Source organism: Esox lucius, chromosome 7 (genome assembly GCF_011004845.1).
Source record: "Esox lucius isolate fEsoLuc1 chromosome 7, fEsoLuc1.pri, whole genome shotgun sequence".
In the NCBI taxonomy this organism is placed as follows: domain Eukaryota; kingdom Metazoa; phylum Chordata; class Actinopteri; order Esociformes; family Esocidae; genus Esox; species Esox lucius.
Window position 1 is genome coordinate 10,675,259 of NC_047575.1, and position 16,998 is coordinate 10,692,256.

The following is a 16,998-nucleotide window of genomic DNA, read 5'->3' on the forward strand; positions in this document are numbered from 1 at the left end:
TTCCCACACCTTTGCCTTTTTAAATTGCAAGTAGTGTCTGTGTATGAATAGTCGATGAGTTTGTTAACTCTCACGGATGCACTGAGCAGGCTAGATACTGAGCCATGGGGAGCAGAAAAGAACGGTCAAAAGACCTGTGTAACAAGGTCATGCAAATGCCAGTCAGTACTGTTCAATCACTTATTACGAAGTGGAACATTCTGGGATCTCTTGATACCAAGCCAAGGTCAGGTAGACAAAGAAAGATTACAGCCAAAACTGCCAGAAGAATTGTTTTGGGATACAAAGAAAAACCCACAGGTAACCTCAGAAGAAATACAGGCTGCTCTGGAAAAAAACGTTGTTGTTGTTTCAAAGAGCACAATACGAGGATACTTGAACAAAAATGAGCTGCATGGTCGAGTTGCCAGAAAGAAGTCTTGATTGCGCCAATGCCACAAAAAAGCCTGGTTACAATATGCCCGACAACACCTTGACAAACCTCAAAGCTTCTGACACACTTTAATTTGGAGTGACGAGACCACAATAGAGCTTTATGGTCACAACCATAAGCGCTATGTTTGGAGAGGGGTCAACAAGGGCTATAGTGAACAGAATACCATCCCCACTGTGAAGCATGTTGTGGGCTCACTGATGTTTTGGGGGTATGTGAGCTCTAAAGGCATGGGGATCTTGTGAAAATTGATGGCAAGATGAATGCAGCATGTTATGAGAAAATACTGGCAGCCAATCTGCACGAAAGCTGTGCATGGGACACTCTTGGACTTTCCAGCATGACAATGACCTTAAGCACAAGGCCAAGTTGACCCTCCAGTGGTTACAGCCGAAAAAGGTGAAGGTTCTGGAGTGGCCATCACAGTCTACTGACCTTAATATCATCGAGCCACTCTGGGGAGATCTCAAATGTGCTTTGAAAAAAAAAAGACCTGGAGGTATTTTGCCAAGACGAATGGGCAGCTATACCACCTGCAATAATTTGGGGCCTTATAGACAACTATTACAAAAGACTGCACGCTGTCATTGATGCTAAAGGGGCAATACACAGTATTAAGAATTAAGGGTATGCAAACATTTGAACAGGGATCAGTTCATTTTCTTCTTTGTTGCCATGTTTTGTTTTATGATTGTGCCATTCTGTTATGACCTACAGTTGAATGTGAATCTCATAAGAAATAAAAGACGTGTTTTGCCTGCTCACTCATGTTTTCTGCACAAATGGTACATATATTACCAATTCTCCAAGTGTAAGCAAACGGTACATAAGTCATCTTAGAACATCCATGAAATGTCACCAATGGAGTACACCAATGACAAATTAAATTGATTGGACATGGTTTAGAAAAGCACACGTCTATATATGCGGCCACAATTCACAGTCCACGACAGGACCTCTAAAACAATGAAAGTTTTGGGAAAATGATCAAGAAGGGCCTTGGTCAGGTAGGTAAGCTTGAGGGAAAAGATTGCTATTGAAGGCGCTTCTACAAAGTACTGAATAAAGTTTATGAATACTCATGTACATGAGATATTTCCTTTTTTGTATTAAGTAAATTGGCAAAAACCTCTAGAAACGTGTTTTAATTTTGTCATTATAGCGTATAATAGATTGATGGCAAAAAAAGAGAACTTCAATTCTCAATTATAAATGAAGTCTATAACAACAAAATGTGAAGATAGTGAGTCTGTGAGTGCTTTTTGTATAGATTATTTGTGTTTAGACCTTTTTTGCCTGCCTTGATGATTCTTTGCCTACTTGCCGTGTGTGCTTTTGCCTGCTTAATCTAGTTTGTATTTTTGTTTGAAAGCCTTTGGCCCTTTTTGGGGAATTCTATAATTTTGCCTTTTTCCCTGCCTTGGTTTCCAAATTAATCCACATTCGTTCTGCGACTGGGAACTGACAATTGTGTGGAGTAAATCATTACATGTACTTATCCCTCTTTTTTTGTGGAATGTAAGTTTCGGCTTAATGGTGATAGAGTAATTAAAGGTTTGAATCAAAATAAAATCTTGATTAAAATAAGGTATGTTTCATGATGACGTCATGGGTCACTTTTGTTTGCAATGACTAGATTGTCTTGCTTTTTCAATAAGCAATCAAAACTGACAGAACAGGTTTCCCAATCTCCTGTTACATCCATGAAAACAATCTGTGCCGAGTGTTCATTCTTTGAATGTGGACATCTCATCCACCACTCTATAATTACCAAGGTAAGCATCAGTTCATATGTGTTTGATTTTTTATTTACTACTTGTACTACTTTGCATGTTCCTCTGATATTTAATTACCAAAATCATTTGATATGCAGATTAATAGTGTTTTGAATGAAAAGTAGCTTTTTTGCTTGACTGATAGTGTTCAGTCTTTTTGAAAGAAGGGTTTACTGATTGTACTGACGGTATTGATCATACTAGAAGATTTTTATGATTCTATTTTCTTTGTGATATTTTCCTGTTACATTGGTGTCTCCCAGAGGACAACCACACAAAAACCTGACACCATGTACATTTCTAAAACTGCACCTGTATTTACATGCCAGTGGTGTCACTTTCATCATTATAATGGGTTTTCAGTTCAGTCTGGTGTTGCACTTGGGTAAAATGGACATCACACAATGAATATTAATGTATCTAGGTTGACATGTTCATATTAGCCTAATACATTTTAAATGTTATGTCACCACCTTGACTACAGACAATAGCATAAAAGGTTTCTAGGCACACAATTTAACTCCTTTGTATTTCTTTCTTTCTTTTTAACAGAGTGCACCGACATGTTCCCAGATGTCTCACAGAGCCGTTGCTTTAGAACATTTCTCATTTTGGGCAATGTGGTCACTTCGGTAAGGTACTCATATGAAAAAGTATAGTGAGTATGACTTTACCCTGATATTATTTTAGACTCATCTTAACAATCTTCCCTCTGTTTTCAGTTCTGTGGGATTGCCTTGATGGCCATGTGTATCTTCTTCATATTGGATCAAGACGGATTGTATATTTTGGTGTTTGCCACCGGAAATGACAGCATCTGGAGAGGAGCCTGGATAGGCCTCTTCACTGGGTTTGCCCTTTTCTGCACGTCTGTCTTTGGAATAGCTGCCATAGTTATGTCGAAAAGAAATATCCTACTGGCTGTGAGTTATCTTGCTACAGCCTGTAAAATCTCATATATATATATATAGGCCTTTAATAACATTTAGTCATGCCTAGATGTATTATAAATATATATATATGACTAAATTTTATTAAAGGCATTCCTATACTATAATATTTTTTTGGGAAAAAAAGGGTTTACCTGCTGGAATTTTTCAAGTGTTGATATCTGTCAGACGATTCCTGACAGACGTGTTTCTGTTTCACCGATGATTCCTTTAGTACATCCTACTGATGGTGATCATATATGCCTTTGAGGCGGCATCAGCTATTACATCAGCAACGCACAAAGACTGGGTAAATCATTAACGTTAATTCATTATTCAAATCGGGTATCATCTTGGCATATTATATATTCAGATGTTGCTACGCTCAATTGTCAGATTCTGGCAATTTTGCAGAATAATAATGGACCCAATTCAGGGGGAGAAGCATCCTTTTTTCATATATTCTTCAATATTCTTTCCCAGATGTTCAGCCCTTCTTTCCATCTCTCTCTGCCTTGTTCATTCCAAATGTCTTTGTGCTTCCTCAAATGTCTTTGTCTTTAACAGCATATTTATACCAGACCAAACCTCCAGCACATACCCTCCACTATCTGGCCTTCTAATTATATATTTGTGTATTCTATATCCTAACCTTTTAAGGTCTGGTATAGTGTCCCCTCTTGAGATCTTGGCTCCACACACGCACGTATCGTTTTTAGGGCCCCTCCAATAATAGATACCAGCTGTTTGCTATATGGTACCTCATATGGCACCTAGTAGCAAAGCACCACCTCTGTGTTGTGTCCTTTAACAAAAGTATAGTACAAAAGTGCACACACTACAGTACCATTCAAAAGTTTAGGGTCACATAGAAATGTCCTTGTTTTCAAAAGAAAAGCAATTTATTTGTCCATTAAAATAAAATCGAATTGAGAAGGAAATACAGTGTAGACATTGATTTTCAATGAAATATCTACGTAGGCATACAGAGGCCCATTATCAGCGACCATCACTCCTGTTCCAATGGCACGTTGTGTTTGCTAACCCAAGTTTATCATTTTAAAAGGCTAATTGATCATTAGAAAACAATTGCGATTATGTTAGCAAGCTGAAAGCTGTTGTGCTTATTAAAGAAGCAATTAAACTGGACTTCTTTAGAGTTGAGTATCTGGAGCATCAGCAGTTGTGGATTTGATTTCAGGCTCAAAATAACAAAAATAAAGAACTTTCTTCTGAAACTCATCAGTCTCTAACCAAAATAGAAGAATAGAGGAGTGGGAGGCCCTGGTGCAGAACTGAGCAAGAGGACAAATACATTTAAGTGTCTAGTTTAAAAAAAGACACCTCACAAGTCCTCAATTGGCAGCTTCATTAAATAGTACCCACAAAACACCAATCTGAATGCCAACAGTGAAAAGGCGACTCCAGGATGCTGGCCTTCTAGGCAGAGTTGCAAAGAAAAAGCAATATCTCAGATTGGTCAATAAAAAGAAAAGATTAAGAATGGCCAAAGAACACCGACTCTGAACAGAGGAAGACATTTGTCTAGAAAAACAGTAACTTGGAGTTGCCTCTTTTTCTGTTTTGCAGATACTATTTAATGAAGCTGATAGTTTAGTACCTTGACAAATTTGTGTTATTTTAATGGACCAAAAAATTTACTTTTCTTTCAAAAACAAGGACATTTCTAAATGACCCCAAACATTTGAATGGTAGTGTATATTATCAGGAAAAGGCATGCTTTCTCACACAACACTGCCATAATTGTTTCTTTTATAATCAGGAAACTGACCAGTGTTTCACTATCCTCCCTAAACTTTGATTTACTTTGTCTCCTTAGTTGGTTCCCAACCTCTTCCTGAAGCAAATGCTACAGCACTACAACAACCCAATGTCTGATAGTTTGTTCCACACCCAGGGCCAGGGATATGCCAACACAGGGATAACAGCCACATGGGACCGGATTATGAATGACGTAGGCCTACTTTACTACATTATCGCCTTCTTTATTACACATGAAGCTCATTGGTGTTCCTTAACTTGATCGTCCTTTGTCATTATCGTGTCCATATTCTGACTGTCCTCTCATATCTGTCTGCTGAGTACGTATTGTGACCTTTTTTTGCTCTGGAACAGTGCTGTATTAAACCACCAGTTGAGAAAACGGGTTCTGGTTCTGGTTAGGTTCGGGCTTTGGGAATGCTGTACAACGTGGTCACTACTGTCCAATAAATACATCACACTTTGCTTTAAGCCACACCTTTCCACACCCACCAAACGGGGGTAACTCAGTGTTTTCTTTTTAGGGAAAATAAGTCTTTGAGTGCAAACACTGAAGGGATGTAGCCGACGTTTGAGCCAACTGCACGCACCTCAGATATAACAGGTCCCTTGCTGTATGCAAACCATCTGACAGCCTGCTAGGCTATTATTTAATGCTGCCATCTGTCACTGATTTTGAAAGGAGAGATAATTATGATTTAAGGAAGTGTTTCCTAGGCCTTGAGTATCCCAAACAGCACACATTTTTGTTGTTGCATCAGACAAACTCACCTGATTCAACTCATTGAGGGCTTGAGGATTTGTTGGCAAGTTTAATCAGCTATATATCTGTCTGGGCTGCTATAAAAGTATGTACTTTGGGAATACTCAAGGACTTGAATTGGGAAACACTGCTAAGGGATTAAATAAAAATGATATAAATTGAATACTTGTGCCAATACACTATTCTGTAGTCCTGTTCAGAGTATTGCAGTGTTAATAGCAATGTATCGTGTGGGCTACTTGATAACGAAGACAAGCTGATCATATTTCTGAACTGGAAAACTAAGCTCATTTCGAGGAATTTCACAATCCCTTTTGTTTGAGAGCCATTGTGGTTGCTGTAAAAAAAGAAAAACACAAAAAATGTTCTGGCCATAGTCATGGTCGTTTATGAAGTGGTTACCATGGATCACTGATCTAATTTTCTCATACAAATTCTAAGGAAGCAGGTGAGTTACTGTACAAGGGCATACAACACTGTTCACTTGCAAATCCAATTAGGCTAAAGCATCTGATTATTGTAATATTAGCTGCGGTACATTTTCACTGCCCAAATCTATCTACAAGGTCTAAACAATGCGTGTCTGAATACATCCGGAGATGGTCAGGAAGATCAGATCACAATCAAATCACAATGACTATTCTATGGTCTACACTACTCAAAATAATCAGAAAGGGGACAAGCCCAGAACACAATTAGCACGTTACAATCAGGTATAAACATGTTCTGGTTTTAGTTTATTTACTGCTCCGATTAATATTAGTGGTGCAAAACCTTTTTTGTGTTAATAGTGAAAATCTCCCTATTGACCAAAGTGCTCCTGTTACAGTCCAGGTGCTGTGGAGTGTACGGACCAGAGGACTGGGTGAAGTACGAGTCCTACTTCAGACAGCAGCACACAGATGCTGATTATCCTTGGCCCAGACAGTGCTGTCAGCGTGATGCTATGGGAGCCATCTTCCATGTTGAGGCCTGCAAAATTGGGGTCAGCCCTTTCCTGCATACTCAGGTAATTTTTCAAAATCCTTGTTTATACCTGGTGGTGAAATGTCTTTCGTCTTGATCTTGTCCACATTGTGATTGTGTCCGCATGTTTAAACAGGATAAAAAAAGTCTGTTGTAAAAAAAGTCAGGAAAAAGGATTCAGTGGATATAAAGTCTACACACCCCTGTTAAAACACCAGGTTCTTGTAATGTAAAAGAATGAGAAAAAGATAAATCATGTCAGAACTTTTTCCATCTTTAATGTGACCTATAACGTCAACAATTCAATTGAAAAACAAACGAAAATCTTTGAGGGGGAAACATTTAAAATAAAAAACAATAACCTGGTTGCATAAGTGTGCACACTCTTAAACTAATGCTTTGTTGAAGCACCTTGTGATTTCATTACAGCACTGGGTAGGAGTCTATTAGCATGGCTGGGCCATTCCAAAATGTTAATCTTCTTCTGGTGAAGCCATGCTTTTGTGGATTTGGATGTGTGCTTTGGGTCGTTGTCGTGTTGAAAGGTGAACTTTCTCTTCATCTTCAGCTTTCTAATGGCGGCCTGAAGGTTTTATGCCAAAATTGCCTGGTATTCGGAACTGTTCATTATTCCCTCCACCCTGACTAAGGCCCCGGTTCCAGCTGAAGAAAAACAGCCCCAAAGCATGATGCTGCTACCACCATGCTTCACTGTGGGTATGGTGTTCTTTGGGTGATGTGCAGTGTTGTTTTTGCGGCAAACATGCCTTTTGGAATTAAGGTGTTTGTTTTTGCAAACTTCAGCTGGGTTTGGATGTTTTTCTTTGTAAGAAAAGGCTTCCATCTTGCCACCCTACCCCATAGCCCATTCATTTGAAGAATACAGGAGATTGTTGTCACATGTAGCACACAGCCAGTACTTGCCAGAAATTCCTGCAGTTTCTTTAATGTTGCTGTAGGCCTCTTGGAAGCCCCCCTGAACATTTTTCTTCTCGTCTTTTCATCAATTTTGGAGTGACTTCCAGTTCTTGGTAGTCTCTGATGTGCCATATTTTCTCCACTTGATGATGACTGTCTTCACTGTGTTCCATGGTATATCTAATGCTTTGGAAATTATTTTGTACCCTTCTCCTGACTGATATCTTTCAACATTGAGATCCCTCTGATACTTTGGAAGTTTGAAGATTTCAGTTTGTTTTTCAATTGAATTGTTCACATTATAAATCTTATAAAAGTGAAAAAAGTTCTGACATTATTTATCTTCGTCTCTTTCTTTTACATCACAAAAACCTGGCATTTTAACAGGGGTGTGTAGACTTTTTATATCCACTGTACATGTCAGAAGCAGGTGTAAACAGGGCTTGCGGTTACCTTTGTCCATGACTACACAAATGTTTTTATTAACTTGTCATTCTTGAGTTCCCCACAAAGACTGAAGACAACAAATGAGCAAAGCCAAACCCATAGATACTTCTGAAAATTCTTCATCATTGGCATTGTTTCCAATGGGAGCAAACACAGAGAAAGATCAAGAAAGCAGACCATTATATTTCCCTTTATGCGGTATGTGAACACAAGGGATGCAACATTCAGGACTTTCACTACTTTAATGTTTTCAGCCAGAACTTCCAACTTAATTGGTCTATCCTTCCTAATTACCTAGTTAGACACAACCCTTACTGTTACTATAGAGGATTCTTTATTGCAAGTTTTTCTCTGATGTCTGTGATCCATATAATGAAATTCCAGTTAGCCAGCTCACCAAACATTTTGGTAAAAAAAGAGAAACATATACTGTATATATTTTATTTGATACATACCAAAATAAGGATTTTCACAGAGCAACTACAGTCATTATTGCTATTTGTATGTAGTTTGTAGTTTACTTACAATAAAGGTCATAATAATTATGGTGCAATGTATTTTAACCCCCCCATAGCAGCTCAAATACAAACACATTTTCTGCTACAAGCACTAGTGTTTCCATGTCCTCTATTTCCCCATTGATTTTGAGCTACTTTGATGTTGCTGTAAAAAATATTTTGGTCACAAGTGGCATCATTTAAAAAAAAATTTTTTACATTTTTATTTATTATTGTCACTGTCAGGCAGCGGTGCAGGCTAATGTTGAGTGGGTGGGGTTAGCTGTAGGGAGGGAGGAGTGGGGAGGGAGGGGTGGGTGGGAAAGGAGGGGTGGTGCAGGCTACTGCTGAGTGGGTGAGCTGTGGGGAGGAAGGAGTGTTACATAGCAGCTGAGGCACAGTAGCTCAAAGCATGCTCTCCACTTTGGTAGAAAATATATTTCTTCGTTTAGTTATATTTTTTCAGGTAAACATTTTTGGGAGTATTTATTTAAGGACACACTTTGCCGGCTCAGGGATTTGATCTAGCAACCTTTTCTGATCAGATGCTATAAACACTAGCCCTTTTGTTGCCCATAGATGAATCATGCCATATCCTGAAAGATGAGTTGTGTCTGTTTAGGTTAGCAGACTAGAAAAAATAAGGGGACATGTGTCATTGTTTACAGAAATGTTGCGAGACCTTTGCAACACTGAACAGATTGGCTAATCGAGATGCATTAACATTAGGGTTACAGTATCAAGAAAGATCATTGATTAAACATATAGATTTATTTTAACACTTTTTTTGACATATCTAGCTAGCTATTTAACCTGTGTAATCATAATAGCTAGATGCCCTGCAAAACTCCATGTTTTGACAATGTTCACAGAGCAATCTAACCAAAAAAGGATTGCTAATTTCATGTGCAAGCTACCGTGTAAATATTTAATGGCTCAAAGGTAGTAAAAAATACTATTTTCTTAAAGGTGTGGTCTACAATTTTTGTCCAGATGTTTTGTAAGTAGCATTGTTGTCCCTGAAAATGGTGTACTGTGTCATGTGCCAATTTCTGCCCCATATCATCAAAACCGCCCGCTGGCTAACTGCTTTTTACTCTCATAAAGACAACTTTCATGATAAATGTCTTTGTAAAACCGAAGGACACCGATTTTTAACCTAGATTTTTTAATCTAAGAAGCGCGAATATCTCCGACTGACTGACTGACTGACCCACCCCTTGTTAAATAGCGTAGTGGCTAGTGAAGCGGACTTGAAAACTATAGGTCCCAAGTTTGTATCTCCTCGCTGGCGATGCGTAATGGCGATGCGACGCATCTGTGCATGGGTTTTGGGTCAGGATAGACAAACATTTCCTGGCTTAACAACGTAGTTAAGATATCTGAAGCCTTAACTGAAACTGTATACAGTTATATTGCGACTGCTTCTGGCATGGAATAGTTCATCTTCAGTCTTGCCAGCAATTGCTCAATTCTTATGATTATTCCTAGGAAGTTAGTAAATACTAGTAAGCCTATTTAACACAATCCTCAATGTAGTCTAGCGACTACTGAAACTTGAAATGCTATGGCATATAGTGGTTAACGACAGCGTCTCTCATATGGAAGACCTACGTTCATATCTATTGAGAGCAACAAAATGTATTAATTATTTCTGGTAGATTCCATGATTCTCTCGTCTTTTCACTTGATGAAAAAGTTAGTTATTGTCGCCTTTATTGATAGTTTTTGTATAAATGTCATTCACGAATGCCATATGTTTTGCCAAATAACTTTGGCAGACTCGCTAGCAATTGCTCAATTCTTACGACTATCCCAATAAGTTAGTAGATACCGGTAAAGCTTATTACTGGAAAATACACTGTTAAAACAGCCAGTGGCAAACGCAATATATAGCTGCTATTTGTGATAGAGGTAAGCTTAGTAAGAAATGTTAGTCAGTTTAACTGAATCAATTTCATTCATGAATGGCCAATTAACAATTTAAACGGCCAGTGGCAAAAGAGGTAATATGTCGTGAAGCTCTGCCCCCTAGAGGGGCTTTAGCTCCTAGTGGTTTACCCTGGCTTGCTTTCGCGGCCGTACTGAAAACTCATTATGCAAGATGCGTCAGCCAATCAGGGCACACCTGCCCCTATATATGACCTGTGAGCCCAGAGAACGCCCTCTCTTTTAATTCAGCAAACGCTTGTTGAATGCTTACTGATTACATTTACTTCAGCCTGAGAAGATTTGCCGTCGACATTCTTTAGCCCAGCGTCTCAAAAAGAAGTTTTTTGCCACCGCTTGCCGTTGTGCCGACCTGACTCCAGACCAGGACCCCCATTGATTTTGTGTTTCCTGCCTGGGACCGGCCCACGCTCGTGAGGGTCTCACAGACCCCCCGGCTTGCTCCTCCTGCGCTGCGCTATTTCGAACAGGAGGTGGACATCTCCGCCGTCTTGAGTTCCGGTGACGAGGAAGACGATGAGGACGAGATGTCTGAGGAGGACGCTCCTACGTGGGACCGGACTCCTCTGACACAGGCAAACCCGCCCCCTTCCCACGTGGGTTGAGGTGGCAGTTCTCGCGCCTCTCCTTCTCTCCGTGGAGAGATGGAGGACGATCTCTCCTCCGCTGCTTCTTTCCGTCCGCCCCCTCTCCGCGTGGAGTTTGCGGGCATGATTGAGAGGGCAGCTCTTCATATCCAGCTGCCTCTGCCTCCCCTGCCTGCGCCGAAGGAGCCTTCAGACATGTCCTTCGGTTCCTGGCGTGTGAAACCGGTGGACTCCCCTGCACATGAGGTCCGCGGTTTTAAAGCTTTTGCTGAGGGTTCCTGGTCCGCTCCAGCATCTTGCCAGGGCACCTGTCAAGTCTTACTCCACCTTCACCAGGGTCCACGGTAGGCTGGCTCCCATCAGCTCAGCCACCACTCCTTTGGAACCCGAGCTGGCAGCGCATTTCCTGCCCTCCTGGGGCTGGTCCGGGAAGAAGCCTGCCCTGCCATCCACCAAGGACCGCTACTCGGGACAGCTGTGGGATAAGGTTTACGTCCTGGGATCACAGGCCCTGGCCACGGCGAACAACGTTGCTCTCCTCGCGTCGGCGGCCTCCCATATTTTAGACCGTTCTCCTACTCCATGATCACGTGACGTTGAAGAGGTGGCGGCTAATCTAAAAGCTATTCTGCACCTTAACCAGGCCCAGACGGTAAGTTGTGCTTTTGTGCAGACTCAGGCGTTGTCTGAGCCTGTTAAGTCAAATGCCGGGCAACGCCACCGGGCAACGCCATCTCCTTGGCAATGCGTCCCCACTCATGGTGCAACGTCCGCGTATGCAAATGCCGGGTTCCACTCTCACTCAGGTTCTTATGGGTGAGAGCGCAGCGTCATCTGTACAGCAGGATGGCTCAGTAGCTTAGTAGTGGACCCGGGTTCGCCTCCCGAGGTGGCACTTGATTTTTCTCCTGGTTTTTCTCATCCCTTTCTCTCCCTGCCCTCCTTGGGCCGTGTCTCTTCCTCTCAGGTCGAGCTCGGCGGCGGTAAGGGCAGAGAGGGAATTCAAACTTTTCCTCACCAACATCCCCCAACTCCTTGCTCTTCCTCTCTCAGAGCATTATTGTGAGTGGCGTCGGCATTGTACCATGTCAGCCTGGCTCGATCGAACAATCAAGCAGGGTTATCTGGTCCAGTTTCTCTCGGCTCCACCTCCCTTCTATGGGGTAGTGGAGACGGGGATGTCATCACCCGACAGAGCGTCCGCTCTACTGTCAGAAGTGACGGAATTGCTGAGTAAAGGAGCGATCTCAGAGGTCCTGGAGGATCTCAGGCAGGAAGGCTTTTACTCCCATTACTTCCTAGTTCCCAAGAGAACGGGAGGAGTGAGGCCGATCTTGGATTTGCGCAATCTGAATGCGCACATAGCCAAATGACCGTTCCGCATGCTCACCACCAGTCACCTGCTGGAAGCCTTCCTACCGGGGGACTTCTGTTCGAGCATAGACCTCAAGGACGCTTACTTCCATGTCCCGATCGTTCGCAGGCACAGGAAGTTTTTCCGATTTGCCTTTCAGGGCAAGGTATACGAGTATACGAGGATTCCATTCGGTTACGCTCTAGCCCCACGCACCTTCTCCAAATGTCTGGAGGCGGCTCTGGAGCCCCTACGCAGGGAGGGCATCAGGATTCTGGCCTATCTAGACCACCTCCTGATTCTAGCGTCGTCCCTGGAATTGGCCACGACGCACACTGTCCGAGTGGTGTCCCTTCTCACGCGACTGGGTCTCGTGGTGAATTGGAAGAAGAGCGCACCGAGGCCTGCCCAGCAGGTTTCTTACTTGGGCTTGGTCATAGACACACTCACGATGAGAGCGCGCATTTCGGACACGCAGGCTCTCAATCTGCTCTCTGCCCTCAACCTGTGCCGTGTGTTCAGGTTTTCACAGACGCCTCTCTCCAAGGTTGGGGCGGTGTGTGCCTGGGTCGAGCGGTCAGGGGCGTGTGGCCTCCCGGCCCGCGCCACATCAACCTGCTCGAACTGGACACGGTCTTATTGGTGCTGATACATCTCTCAGACCTAGTCGAGGGCCACAATGTCCTTATTCGCTCAGACAATCGGGCTACGGTTGCGTACATCAATCGCCAAGGGGGGGGTCAGGTGTCCTGCTCTCCACCGGTCGGCAGCGCAGCTTTGGCTGTGGGCTCATGCCCATCTCCGCTCCCTGACTGCGAATGTGGGCACGGACATGATGTCTCTGGGCGGCCTCCATCACGACGAATGGCGTCTCAACCCAGATATCGTCTCCCTCATCTGGCAGAGGTTTGGGGAAGCTCAGGTGGACCTGTTCGCATCCAGACGGAACGCACACTGTCGCCTGTGGTTCTCCCTGTCCCAGATGGATCGCCCCCCTCTGGGGGTGGATGCGTTCGCGCACCACCCCTGGCCTCAGAGCCTCCTGTACTCGTTTCCTCCGCAGCGCTACATAGCGCGTCTGCTGGCTCGGATCAAAGTGGAAGAGCTTCGGGTCATCCTGGTGGCACCCAACCGCCCTGCGGCTATCTGGTATCCGGAGATGACCCAGTTACTGGCGGACCGGCCGTGGTCGGTTCCGCCCAGGCAGGATGCACTGTCCCAAGCGGAGGGCTCGATTTTACACCCCCCGTCGCTCTCAGGGTCTGGCTCCTGAGAGCGGGACAGGCTTTTGAACAGGGGTTTTGGTGGAAACACGGTTTTCAGCCACCCTCTCCTTCGCCGTTTTCTTTCGGGTACGCGCCGTCTGCGCCCGACGGCCAGACTGGGCGCTCCTCAATGGAACCTTGCTAAGGTGCTGGGCGCTCTCTGCGAACCTCCGTTCGATCCCTTGCAGCAGTGTTCTCTCAAGTTGCTCTCCCTTAAGACGGCCCTGCTCTGTGCTCTGCTAAGCGAGTGAGTGATCTCCGTGCGGTCTCTGTGCACCCAGGGTGCCTGGCTATCAGAGAGGACTTGGGTCGCGCTACGTTGAGACCGAATCCGTCCTTCGTACCTAAAGTTATCACCAGTTCCTTTCAGTCGAGGACTATCGACTTACAGGCCTTCTTCCCACCTCCGCACGTCCGGGAGGAGGACGAGAGGCTTCACTGTCTGTGCCCGGTGGGCGCTCTCGCCCTTTATGTAGAGTGCACCAGGTCTATCAGACTGACTCCTCAGGTGTTTGTTTGCTATTCGGATTCCCAGTTGGGTCGTCCGCTTTCCAAACAGCGTCTTTCCCACTGGCTTTGTGACTGTATCACTTTGGCCTATGGCGCATCGGGTTCTGTGGTTCCGGAGGGTCTCCGTGCACACTCCACGCGGGGTGTTGCCGCCTCCTCTGCCCTTTTCCACAGGGTCAGAGTGGATGACATTTGCACCGCGGCGTCATGGTCGTCGCCTTCGGCGTTTGTGCGTTTCTATTTACTTGACGTTTCTCCATCTTCCCTCGTTCATTCAGTCCTCGGGGCAGCTGCCCGAGATCTTTGAACCTGTTGAAGAATCACCGGCTTTGCCTTGATTCTATCTTCTCCGTTTCAGTGCTTACCCTGTGGCTAGTTGGCTCAGGGGTATTGTCACTTTCTACCAATACACTTGGTGTAGGTTTGCCTTCTCTCTGGGGCGTTACTTATTACTTCATATTTTTGTATCCTCTTGCCCCTCATCTCGTGATGTGTGGTGCATCAATTTTTTCTGTTGTGCTTGTGTGGAACGAATACATTTCCGCCCCGCTTGAGCTCAACATTCCTTCTTCCTGGGTTGGCCTATTTATCATGGGCCTACACTAAGGGGGATTCCATCATTACGCATTTGATCATCCCTATCTGACCTTGTCAGCTGTCGGGATGTTTTTGTTTTGGGGTTATTGGGGTCGGTTTTTACGGGATCCTGTGAGCTTACTGGTGTTCCAGCAGAGAGTAAATATGTGGCGCGCTCGCTCTGCCGTGAACCACTAGGAGCTAAAGCCCCTCTAGGGGGCGGAGCTCCACGGCATATAACGTTAGTTACCTATTGTAACTCCGGTTATATGAGTGGAGCGGAGCCCCCTAGACCTGTTGCCCTGCCGTCCCACGAGTTATGCTGAATAATCTCGGGAGGGCGTTCTCTGGGCTCATAGGTCATATATAGGGGCAGGCGTGCCCTGATTGGCTGACGCATCTTGCATAATGAGTTTTCACTACGGCCGCGGACGCAGCCAGGGTAAACCACTAGGAGCAAAAGCCCCTCTAGAGGGCTCCGCTCCACTCATATAACCGGAGTAACATTAGGTAACTAACGATATGCTGACACCCAGCACAAGTACAGCTCTGTGGTGTGGAGGTTAACGACACAGCCTTTCATGTGGGCGACCTGGGTTTGAATCTCGAGGTGGCAACACTTTCTATTGCAGGCCGGCTGAGCTAGGTTTGCCTGGTTTTCTTTTTTTTTTGAGACAGTTGCATACATTTTATGAATGTTATGGAAGTGTATAGGTTTTGCTGCATGAAAGAATACAGTGCTCTCATCAAATGTTATCTATCTTTCTTTTAGGGTTGTTATGATTACATTGCTGGTCCTTTGATGAGACACAGCTTTGGTGTCTCTTGGTTTGGATTTGCCATATTATGTTGGATGGTGAGTATAATGTATTATTTTTATGATAATGTAGATTATACACCAATTAAAAAAGTTTCAACAAGTAGGCCTAGATATGTTTAAAGGCATCAATATAAAACTTAAAATAGCTGCATGGCAAATTGAATCAATGTATTTCTTTGTTTTCCCACAGTTCTTTGTGATACTGGGAGTACTTTTCCACTACACTCAGGTGAATTTCTGAGGATGACCATCAAAGAATGCTTCAAATAAACTTCATCATAGACATACAGTTCTATGAGTAGTTCTGCAAGTATTGGTCTACAAATAAACTTCAATTAAATATATTTACTCTTTCTTATCAAATTAATAGAAACCATATATCAATTTACTCAATAACATTTTATTTTTCAAATGAACTTTCTCAAAACAAAACAATGATATTATCAAGTACAATGATCTGTACTCTTAACATTTTGTTCCTCAAAACTGAGAGCTTGCAACCCTGACTTGAAATCCACCGGTGTGTATTATGTACCACACCAATTATACAAGTGGACTGCTACTTATTCAACTACAAGCACACCTCGTTGTTGTTACGTAATTATTATATAATTATGCATAACCGTTATGTAATCCTGCAGACCGGTATGGAGCTGAGATGACAAAGGAAACACATTGTACTATCAAACATTAGGCTGAACATTTATAACCAACTGATTTAGCTAATTTGAAAAACTAATTTAAAGCTTGTGATTTTTTATTTTTTATTTAGCCATATGCTCATATGATTCTCTTTGTTTAACCTTTAGATCATGTTTTTCAGATATGTTGTCAAAATAAATAAGTTTGGGCAAATCTTTCTATGAACAAATCCCTACACAATACGTTATGTGTGTATTCTTAATTTCCATATCTTTCCGTGGCTGTACACAGCTAATCCATCAATGTTTGTTCAATACACAATTGTACATGTTACTAGTGTCATTATGTCAACACAGCTGCAAATAATTAGTATCCCTGTTCTGTTTAACTTTTCACAACATTCATTGCATAGTGTTTGAGTCCTCTCTTTGACAATTTACAATTGTGTCATACAGCAGTGCCAGCACGTCCATTCCTCTCACCTCCTTTTCAATATAACTCAAACATTTTTTGTCGAAGCATGATATTTAAGATAAGGTATTCGCAAACAATACTTCACCTTAGGTGCTTCCGTCATTTCTCTAAAAGCACTCCTGACTTTACCAAAACATCAGAGGCATTTTAAGAGAATGCTGTCATTTCTGATAAATCCCTGGTAAAACATACCAGAATAACTTTGTAACATTACACAATATAGACTTTGGTGAACTTATGTCTGGCTACTAGAGCAGAAGCCAAATTAAACAACAAAACAACAAAGAATTGGTCAAGTGTGTTAATGACT

The 16,998-nt window shown here is 43.0% G+C and overlaps 1 protein-coding gene across 1 annotated transcript; it reads left to right on the plus strand.

Moving 5' to 3' along the window:
- The first annotated feature begins 2,147 nt into the window (after window positions 1-2,147).
- Window positions 2,148-16,665, plus strand: upk1a (uroplakin 1a). The gene is made up of 8 exons (XM_020048466.3): window positions 2,148-2,208; window positions 2,761-2,840; window positions 2,931-3,131; window positions 3,373-3,447; window positions 4,978-5,112; window positions 6,512-6,691; window positions 15,525-15,608; window positions 15,763-16,665. Exons 1-8 carry the CDS (start codon window positions 2,172-2,174, stop codon window positions 15,811-15,813), a joined length of 843 nt encoding a protein of 280 aa, XP_019904025.1. The 5' UTR covers window positions 2,148-2,171; the 3' UTR covers window positions 15,814-16,665.
- Window positions 16,666-16,998: the final 333 nt, after the last annotated feature.